This window comes from Pseudoliparis swirei, chromosome 23, assembly GCF_029220125.1.
Source record: "Pseudoliparis swirei isolate HS2019 ecotype Mariana Trench chromosome 23, NWPU_hadal_v1, whole genome shotgun sequence".
In the NCBI taxonomy this organism is placed as follows: Eukaryota; Metazoa; Chordata; class Actinopteri; order Perciformes; family Liparidae; genus Pseudoliparis; species Pseudoliparis swirei.
Window position 1 is genome coordinate 16,531,773 of NC_079410.1, and position 10,867 is coordinate 16,542,639.

The following is a 10,867-nucleotide window of genomic DNA, read 5'->3' on the forward strand; positions in this document are numbered from 1 at the left end:
ATATGTAGTTATAACTTAATCATGATACACTTGTGTATACTTCTGCTACTAGTAATAATAATAATACAACATATAATAATAGTAATACCATAATAATAATAATAAATAATATTCCTTATCCTCGTAATAAATAATATGTTCTATGAAATCATAATAATATTCATTAGTAGATGCCATCGGTATTATGTTTTAAAGGCATTCCTACGTATAATGCGTTAACACTTTGGGAGAAGCTTTTTATTTTATTTTGAAAGTAATGTCGCTCATATTGTCGGTAACGTGGTAAAACTTTGCTCCACAGCTGGATCGCGTGGCCCAATCACATACACGTCTACGGGTCCGACTCCACAACCCACATGTAGAAGGTAGACTTCCCCACCTAGTGTACTTCAATGTCCATGTCATGTAACGTTATATATTTAAAATGCGACAATCCATTAACCAATCAGTCACTCACATGTATGTAGTAATTTATCTTTATTTGTGAAAATGTGTTTAGTAAAAATACATTTCAATTGATCTTCAGTTAAGTGAAACAACTATCCAGAACTGAATTGAAAAGAGGAACATATATAGCATACTGCAAACCGAGCAACGTACATTGTAAGTAAAACACATTTTTTTTTAAAAAGCAACAAAAAAAGGCAACAAAAAGTGTCTAATAACAACTTTATAATGTGTGTGTGTGTGTGTTTCGCGTGTGTACACGTCCGTATCTATAGGCAGAGACCACCTGTGCCACTCGGCTCCTCCGCGCCGGCCTATGGGGGAGGGTGGTGACGACGCCCGTTGCTATGCGCCTGGATCTCCTACTTGACGTTAATTGGGCGACACGATAGAATCTTCCGGGCTCAGCCAATGTGGGCGAGGGTCGCGAGGCTCGAGCTGAGGGACGCGCGAGAGCGCCGGAGGATAATGTCCGGACTGTGAAGAAGACTCCCGAACCGGACGTTACTCGGCATACGCGGGTAGGTCGAGCCCGTATTTTACTCAGCTAGCTAACTCGGTTGATTAAGACTAAGTTAACCAAGTTTAACGAGAAGTTTTTAGGAAGTTTTAGTCCCGAGTCGAGCTCAACGGCCTGCTAGCTTAACCCACCGACGGTAGCTGTTGGGGTAGCTGTTCGTCAATGGCGATGGGGGTTTATTTCGAGGAGATAGCGGTTAGCTAATACGTTCTGCGTCGTCCCAAACTTTTGTTTGTGCGGTATTTTAACGGTGAGTTTATTGTGTGTTTTTTGTGTGCCCAAACCAGGAAAGTTAATGAAGTAAAGAATCAATCCAAGTTCAAGAGAGTTCAAGATGGCGTTTGACGGACATCAGAGCACATTTGCGAGTTCCCTCTTTCCCACATATCAACACCAGGTAAGGTCTTCCTTTTAGGGTCATCGCTGTGGTCATATATTATTTGAGTGTCATAGCTGTGGTAATATATAATAAATGTAACATTTTTTGTCATGGCATATTTGCCATAGCCATACACATGTGTTATAACCATGTGTTATAACCAATTAGTGGTTAACATGTTCATACATTATTATGTATCTTAGTTAATAGCTTAGTGCAACATTGTTTATGATTATTATTATTAGTGTCTGAATGAAGCTTGAACGAACATTCATCTTCATTGTGGATTATTTTCTTGATTAACCGTAGTGAACATTTTTCAACTCCCAGAGTTATATTTTGAAAGTTGTTTGTTGTTTTGTCTGACTAACAGTTGATGCCCAAACCAAATATATATTTAATTAACAATGATATAAATTGTGCAGCAAATACTCACAATTTAATTTAACACGTTCTTCATTTCAGTTTTAATTGTGTCATTTTTTGTTTGTTTATTGAGTCTCAGCAATATTATTAATGCTTTTAAAGATGTTGTACCACTGACAATTAGTAATTTATATTTCATCATTCTGCTTTGTGTGAGGAAGAGAAATACAGTAGTCACGTGTTAGTATTTATTTTTTCATGTGAGTTTTAGATTGATTCACCATTGCTTCACTGTCTTTCAGGCCAGTGCAAATATAGGTAGTGGAAACAATGGCAGCGTGCCATTGCCCTTCGTTGACATCCCCAGTGTCTCACAACAGGAGCAGAACACAGCATCCTACCTGCCCTGGTCTCACAATGCGTACGATGATCCCTATGGCCTTATCAATTGTGCCCAGAACAACAATAAAATCAGGTACCCTGTTTGAACTATGTTCAGTTTAACTGATTTTTCATCTCTGCACTATCCCTTCGTAGTGTTAAGCAATCATGCCGCTATTCCATTCTGTTATTCAGAGGTAGTTCAATGCACTGGGTTAAGTGTTATTATGGAAGAAAAACACATGCTGTTAAACGCTAGCCCTCTAAGAAAAAAGAAAAGAAAAGATGGAGTGCAATCCTCGGGACTTTTTTTGTGTTCTTTGCAGGAAACCCACTGATAGTACTGACTGTGAAGGGGAGACTGATCTCCAGGGTCTAGTGTCAAATATTTTGGATGAAACAGATTCACAAGACAGCTACTACAGTGAAGGGTAGGTCATGGCGGCAGATTTTCACATTATATTTCACACTTATACAGTATATAAGTATATTGTATGGTTTATGGCTAAATATCTTTAAAAAATATATATATATATTGATATATATATTTATATGCCGTTGTCTTTTTATAAACTGACATTAAAGGAAGTCCTTTTTACTTCTCTCAGGAGCCTACCTACATGTAATACCGTCTGGTCTCCAAAGACATTGAGAGAAGAACTGCTCCAGTATTTTCAATCAGAGGCTAAAACGCAACATCATCCAACCTTTCCTCCTAACTATGTATCCCGTGAGACTTTAAGTAAAGCACCAGGACAGTCAGTGGACAGTGACATCAAAGAGTTCTATCAACAGTCCAATGGCATTTCTACCAATCAACAATGGCTGCCTAACGGAGACCAGGACAGCTACGCCGTCCGTCCTCAGAAACTGCCACCAGGTTTATCAATTCCCAGCAGAGGAAACGCCTATTTGTCACAGGCACCACGCTGCAAATACGACAACATGCCACCTGAGAAAGACAGAAGGAATAGTCATCCCGGGAATAGTTTACCTGACCTCAGTAAAGTCTTTCGACCTCAAAGTGAAACGAACAGCCCGTGCTTTCATCCTTATTATGAAGACGAGTACATCCAGAACATCAGCAACGAGCCGTACGGGCCTCCAGACATGAACCAACTGGTCAGCAGCTTTCAGTCGTTCATGGCTGGTGAGCATGACGGCTTATATGGGGGAGATTTCCCAAGCATCCACAGGCAGACCGCGGGCGTGCAGCATGAAGACAGCTTAGTTGAACAATGGAAACTCACCAACCCGGCCATGTCAACACAGAGTGTTCCTGCAATGCAGACCCAGAAACAGATGGGGGGAGAATTTGGGACAGTGCAGGTGGAAAGAAACGGGGGAGTGGGGAGGCCAATATATCGGCGCGATGCCTTTCAAGATCCACCTGCTTTCAGCCCACAGAACACAGAGTACTACCAGCCACCCAAGCCATTCTCTGCATCTCTAAACTTCCCAAAGCAATACCAGAGCAACACGGCCACGCAGAGAGAGAACACTGCACCGCCCATGAACATGGGCGTGAACCAGTATTCAAAGCATCACATCCAGCAGGGCCTGATGCAGAGCAAGCTCAAGCCACAGGCGCAAAGGGAAAAGAGGAGGATGCATATGTCCGGCTTTCTCGGAGAAGGCTTCTCCACACGACCCCTGAGCCACGCGAACGTGAGAGGGGGCGATAGGAAGCAGGCCTTCTCTCAAAACCCAAACCCCGACCACCTGGGGAGCATGGCGTCTCACAGGTTTGATGGAGAAACGGCATGGTCGGTGCGGGGAACACACAGCAGCTCACGCCCTACATGTACGCTGTGAATGACCCCAGAAGGTACTCCAGCGGGCCCATCGCCCCCCCCCACTTCAGCTCCAGATCCACGCCGCCCTATGGAGGCATCGGCGTGGGCGAATCGATGTCGGCCAGCGAGTCTGCGGCTTTCAACTCCTATGTCAGTGACATGTTGAGCTGCAGAGGAGAAAGCACTTATCACGGCATGGCCTCGGCCGCGACCACTTCAATGGGGATGAGTCAAGGAGGACCGGGGATCCAGCTCTACTTCTACCTGGACGAGTGTTATGAGCAGCTGAGGGGCTTGGAGAAAGAGAGGAAGAGGGTATGCTTTGTGTTTGTTTTTCATGTCAACATTTCATTTCGCCGTTTATGTTCAGATGAGCTGCAAATTATTAACATATCAATGAAAACATATACATTAAACATATATTGACATTTTTGTTACCTTATTAGGTATTGGGCTTTTGATATGACAACATATAAAACATCTATTTCTAAAAGGGTTAAGTTATGTTATTCTCACTTGTTTTATTTGTATTTCAGACCGAGACATTTCTTGGTAAAAGGACTCCTCCAGTGACCAACACCAACCTGCCCAAAACTCCACCAAATCCCACAAGAGTTGACCACCTGATCGTCAATCAGATGAGAGAGCAAGCCAGAGTGAGACGTCAATACGTTGCCTTTACACTGCCATCTACAGGTGGACTCCTCACGATGCTCTAGAGCAGGGGTCAGGAACCTTTTTGACTGGGAGAACCATAAAAGCCAAATATATTTCATTGAGAGCCATATAGTATTTTTAACGTATAATAAATTAAATATGTCTTGCTTTTAATGCGACTTCTGGTGCTGCATGATGCTAACAGACGGCTGTTTAGTTTAATAAAAGAACAAAGATGTGCTCTTTAAGAAAAGGGACCTTAAATTACTTCTGGCGCGAAAGAGAAAATTACAGGGTGGCGGGCGGATATATATATTTTTTCAACTCAAAATTGTCTGGGAGCCATATGCCGTCACCGGAAGAGCCATAGGTTCCCGACCCCTGCTCTGGAGGTTTGGTTGTCTGCTGCTGCAGAAAACTACTTTCCTTTTGTAGCAGGCCTGAGGCCGCCACCCGTGGGTTTCCCCCACCAGCACCAAGGATCCGCCAGACAGCAAGAGGTTTTGTTCAAAGACATGTTTTATTCCGCACACACGACCCCGAGCAGACCTCAAAACACGCGCCTCTGCTCACCTCTCCCTCTCCATTCTCAAGTGGGAGCTTTTATAAGGGTGGCCTCGGCTGCTGAGTGATTGCCAATCACCAGCAGCCGAGGCCAAATCAGACACAGCTGCCACACCTTTAAATTATTTTAATGGTGGTTATCTATTATCAGTTATGTTTTATGTGATGGTTAATTAATGATTAATAAGCCACTGTGTCCTTGTACGTAAAACGCCGCACATTTCTCAGAGCAAGCAGGGGAATACAAGCGTTGAGGCTGTTGCTGTGTTGCAGGTGGCGGTCCTTCTGGATCGAATGGAGTGTGTCTGCAACACCACCTTCCACGTGAACATCCACACGGCGCTGAACAGGCACCAAATGGCGATCTGCATCGCCCAGGCCCGACGCAAGGAGGAGTTGACCAACGTGTCCAAACACCAGCGGCAGAGAGCGCCGTTCTCCGAGGACAGAGGTACGGGCGTGGCAACGGGCGCCGTGGCAACGGGCGCCGTGCGTTCCCCTCTCCAACGCTGCCGGTGCTGACTTGCTTCTGTTCCACAGACGCCCTGCTGCTGGCCGTCGCGCTGAAGGACCTCGCTGCGACCACGAGGAAGATGCGCACGGCCCTGTGGTGCGCTCTGCAGACGACGCTCCCCAAAGCTGCTCCGAGGCCGGAGCAGCATGTTGACAGGGAGGCCACACGCAAGGAGAGGGGCTCCTCTCCATTCGAGGGATACTCTTTTAAAGTTAGGATTTAAAGCAAGAGCTAAAGGGCCGGATTCAAATTAAAACTCCTCCAGAACGCCCCGATTATAAATTTCCCATCGGCAACAGGGTGACTTAAATACAACTAATGTTCCCTGCACGTCCAGAGTGACATTTTACCTGCAACACAGTGATCACTGCAGACTATGAGATGAGCAATTTGAAGCTCGATGATGGCTGCACTTCTAGGACCCCCAGGAGCCTCAGTTGGCTAACGTCCGTTGCGCGGGGATTGCATGACGTAATTTGACCTGCCGCATCTTAATTTAACTTCATCGAATTAGTGTCCGTTTCAAATAAACAAGAATGTGCTCCATCACCGTTGTATTTAAAGGCACTATTTATGAGGAAGATTTCAGCGAATTCTTCCGTTTTACTTATTTATTGGAATGTAATGGAACCTCAGTTCTGGGTATTCCCAAGCAATAATTGAATCATAAGGGCAGTAGTTTAAAACAAACATGCTAAATATTCAAATGTTTTCTAAAATGTTCCAATTATTTTTCGACAGCTTCAGTATTTCTCACGTTATTGTAACATGCTGTGATAATAATAAAAAAGTATTTAACTGCAATTTGGTGAAGTCTGAACTGTGGCAAAGATACTCAGACTTCAGGAAGTGTTCAGTGTTTTAAATGTAAAAGTATTAATCACATTTTCCATTAGAAATATATTAAATATTTCTATCAGTGAGATGTAACAGCTAAGTTAAAAAACAATTATCTGTATGCCGTTAAGACTTTGAAGATTAGCTATCTGTAGTTGAATATGAACATGCTAAATTATAAAATGTTTTTTGAAATGTTCTTATTCATTTTGAAAATTGTATTCACTTGTTTTATCTTCCATTTGGTAAAGGAAAGAAATAGTAACTGTAACAACATATACAGAAGTTTTTAAGTTCAGCGTTTTAAATTGATGTTTTAATCACACATTTTCCATAATTTCCAGATAGTCTTATTAAATATTCTCATCAGTGCGACAGTTTGTCAGCTCAGGACAAAAGCTTGTATTTATTAAAAAGCTGCGTCGAGCAACAATTCTCCAGTCTGAAGACTTCATTCCCCGACTATGTGAATATGAGTTGTTTCATGTCCTCATTTTAACATTCATGTTTTCTTGTCGCTTGTTCTGCCAAAGGAAACTTTTAAAATAAAGCAATCCAAATTGCTGAAAACGTTTCTTTATTCTTCATTTCAAAAGACGATCACCCTCTTTATAAACGTGGTACATGTGCACATTCGAGGTATAATTAGCTACCTCTCCTTTTGTGTTATTCTTGGGCAAAATGCATAGGTCAGAACTAAAACCCAAAGTTAATGAGTGCAGAACTGAGAAGGCGGCGCAGAGGAGACGAGCGTCTCCCGGCTCAAGAGCCCACTCGGGTCGTTTCAGGGGCCGCCGTGTCAAAGGAGAAGCAACACGTCATCCTCTAAAACACAGGAAGCTTTATTCCAGGACAGCATTTTCTCTGTTCCACATATCGGCATCCCCAGAAAACACAGATGTTGGACATGCGCAGCATGCAGCCCATTACATTGTTCTTTACACGTATGGAGAGAGGGATCAACATGGCGGGTGTGATGAAGACATGTTCACGTACTAAATGGGCCAATGAGGTTTCGCTGAAAAGAGGCAATTTCATCTTTGCGAGTAACAAAACTTCTCCAAGTGCAAAGTGTCCTTTCCCTTGGGTTTTATCTTTTGCGTTCACCTTTCTGCGTGCGCTTCTTCTCCTTGTCTTTGCGGTCTTGTTTGGTGAGTTTGTCCTTCTCCCGCTGCATCTTGTCCCCCTCCTTCTTCTTCTGGGCGTCGTCGCGAGCCTGGTCCCGCTTCTGCTTTTGCCTGCTCAGCACCTCTTCCACGTTTGTGTTCTTGAACAGGGCTGACGCGTTCAGTGAAGGAGGCGGAGCCAAAAGTACTCTGCTAATGTATCATTTCTACATCATTCCACTGTGCTATGGAGGTGTGAATGATGGGAGCAGTGCATCATGGGTAGTCAGGGTTAAACTACTGCATTCTTCATTCACATTGCTTTCAGCGACACTGAATTCCATGAGATTATATACAAACAGCTTTTTAAAAGGATACACTTTTCACCCACTGGGAAGTGGTGTCCACTGGTAGCCTCCTCTTCTTCGGCTTCAGTGCTTCTGTCAAGGTAATAACCGACACCTCGAGGGTGGAAGGACACATTCACTCGCTGAGACGACATGGAGCGTGGACAGAGATAACGAAACCCTCTGCACGGTCAAAGGAACGCGCGTGACCCGAGTGAAACACGAGGGGTAGTAAACCAAAAGGATATTGCTCGTCGTCCGTGATGTTGGCGTACTGAGCAAGGAGGGCTTCTTTCCCTTCTTTCATTGTCTTGGGCTCCTCGGACACCTTGTGTTTCACCACAATCCGAGCTTGTTTTTCTATCAAGTTAGCGATGGCCTGGACCTCGGCTACCGGACAGAAAAGGCAGAACACAGACGAATTGTAAATAAACCACCACAACAACATGTAGATTGACTTGCAAAACATTGTTTTTAAAGATACCGGCTCCTGACAGTCAATATGAAGAAGGCACAGGAACAGAAGGAGCCACGAGGGCGTGCGACTGCAGACCTTACGGCGATGTACACGGCAAACAATCTCATTCCAGTCATAACGATGACAAACAAAGTTACTTTTTTTGGGGGGGTACAAACACGTCATCAGGTCACAAAATAAAAAATAAACGCTCTGCAGTCCAAGAAAGTTTTTTTCCTTCTTTTGAGGAAACATTAATCTCTCTGCAAGATGAACATCTTTGTGCACTCTGCTCCAAACTCAAAGCAAATTATTTAAAACTCAGAGCTAATCTCCCCCCCCCCCCCTCTGTATATATAACTGCTATTGATGCAGGACTCGGTAGCCAGCCGTCTCTGCTCTGTTTAGTTAAGATTTAAATGACTTGACGAGCCTCCTGGCTTTATTTTGGACTTTATTTATATATTTGTATTTATATGAATTCTTATACATTACTTTATAGCCACCTGGGTAAGTTTGAACCCGCATTGTTGCCAGAATGTGTTGATATTATGTTCAGTTATCCATGGCTGTATTATTACAACTGCACTCCATGTGGGTGTTCTGCAAGGTGCGTCAAGGTACAAACAATGGGAATATGGATCAATAAAAAAGTGACATGAATACCATCTCCTGGGTCACGTGTGTCTGCCCGTCTGTTGCACCAATCGGTCCACTGCTTGATGATCTGTTTGCAGACGTCTACCACGCTCTCCTCATCCTGCGCACAAGAGACCAAGAACAGTTACGTGCTGACAGATCATGTTATTCACTCAGCAGCGAACTTCTCCAACGAGGTTATTAATAACGACCCAGCGCCGATTCGTTCACAACCAGCACGTGACTGGTGTGGCGGTACCGTGATCTGTGTTGTCTTCCAGAGGTTGAGCCAGAGGCGGCATTCAGCATGGCTGCCACGTTGCACAAGGGCATATGAAAAAAGACATACACTCTGATAACCAGTAGAACCACACAGTTGTGCAAATAGTTAACCAAAAATAGCTTCTTTTTTTTCCTGAGCCGAATGTGTCAAAACATCTTAAGGACGGGTGCGTTAGGTTTGGGTGCTGTCACGTGTTGCTCAATTAGCATTTCACATGGCCGGAGAGCACAGTTCAAGCCAGTGCCTGTGGCGTCTGGACCTCGGCTAAAGAACCTCGATAGTTCGCTCCATAAGCAGCAGCTGACATCGGCGCTTCGCTTCCGCCCCGACAGACGAGACGGACAGCGACACATGAGCGCGAGCGCGACATGCCGCTTTGAATATTCACCAGAAATGCGGATAGAATGTCTTGAAGCGCATCTTCTTTCTCCTCGTCACTCTCCTCTTCTTTCAGGACCCCTAAAATGTACGACCCGTACACCTCGCGGTCCACTTCTAGCGAGTCTAGCCGATCATTTAGCCAGCTTTCAAACTCCCCGGCGTCTGTCGCGGGCGCAGCCATCTTGGCCCTCTGGGGTCCTTCGACGCGGCGGCTGTCCTTTCGCATTGCCTGTCGAAAACTGCTGGTGTCGTTTCTTTTTTTTATTTCGTTTTTTAAACGACAAGGTAACCGAACGATGCCATTTTATAATATGATGAACTATTGTAGCAGTTTATGTCAGTTGGATATATTAATAAAGTACTGGTCACTGTCACGTGCCAAAACAAAAAGCACGAAGAAAAGCCAAACAACTGCCAAACATCTCTTTACGTCACTCATTAACTTAGCTAGCTACGTCATCTAATGTTTACTGTTGCTCTTCTTTATATTGAGAGCATTTCTGAAACATAATGTTCTTCAACCATGACATTAGTTTATATATGTATAGCCTACAACACACTTTGTTTTTTTCAAAAACAATTTTTTTTTATATTTCTGTATCAATTAAGTCACTATGACTTACATTTCTTTAATTTAACTGAAACTCTTTTCACAATCAACAATCACAACACGATGATGGATAGTAATGTTCGTCATCTGAATGCTTCTGTCTGACCACAGCATCCCATCTAACGCCACCTCACATTTAATACTTGAAATAGAAAAATGGACTTGATAATTCCATTCCCCAATGTTACTACTGGGATGTCTTGGGTCTTTACTTTGTATCGATTCCAATTGATCCTCTATGTGCTGTCCGAGAAAGCTGTCTCTTCACCAAATAAATACCCACGTCTTCCTATTGGCTCACAGTGATTCCTGTTCCCCATCGAGGACCTGCTTTGCCCGCTTGTATAATGTCTACGCTACACTACAGCTGGCCGTCTCCGGACCATATATCGATGAACACGGGTCTTGTCAGCTGTCCATTTGACAGCGATAGCGTTGTCCTGCTGCTATTCTGGCTTCCTGGCTCAGTATCAGTCGCCAACATTTCAAATCGGAGCTAAATGTTCAGCGTTGGCAGTCACAGAAAGTGCCCTGGGATGCTGCCACAGATCCCAAAGTTCTTGATTGAAAATGAATGTTCGAT

The 10,867-nt window shown here is 43.9% G+C and overlaps 2 protein-coding genes across 2 annotated transcripts; one reads left to right on the forward strand and one right to left on the reverse strand.

The window, feature by feature from the left end:
* The first annotated feature begins 794 nt into the window (after nt 1-794).
* moto (minamoto) lies at nt 795-7,034 on the forward strand. Its single transcript, XM_056406487.1, is given in 9 exon segments — nt 795-968; nt 1,255-1,364; nt 2,015-2,187; nt 2,420-2,524; nt 2,702-3,855; nt 3,858-4,219; nt 4,426-4,545; nt 5,384-5,561; nt 5,651-7,034. Coding segments are annotated over 8 exon segments (2,352 nt in total). The 5' UTR covers nt 795-968; nt 1,255-1,301; the 3' UTR covers nt 5,848-7,034.
* ccdc43 (coiled-coil domain containing 43) lies at nt 7,022-9,855 on the reverse strand. Its single transcript, XM_056406495.1, has 5 exons — nt 9,682-9,855; nt 9,038-9,131; nt 8,166-8,304; nt 7,946-8,004; nt 7,022-7,739 (listed from the first exon to the last, which is right to left on the reverse strand). The coding sequence occupies exons 1-5, from the start codon at nt 9,853-9,855 to the stop codon at nt 7,552-7,554; spliced, it is 654 nt and encodes a 217-aa protein (XP_056262470.1). The 3' UTR covers nt 7,022-7,551.
* Between the last annotated feature and the right edge of the window lie 1,012 nt (nt 9,856-10,867).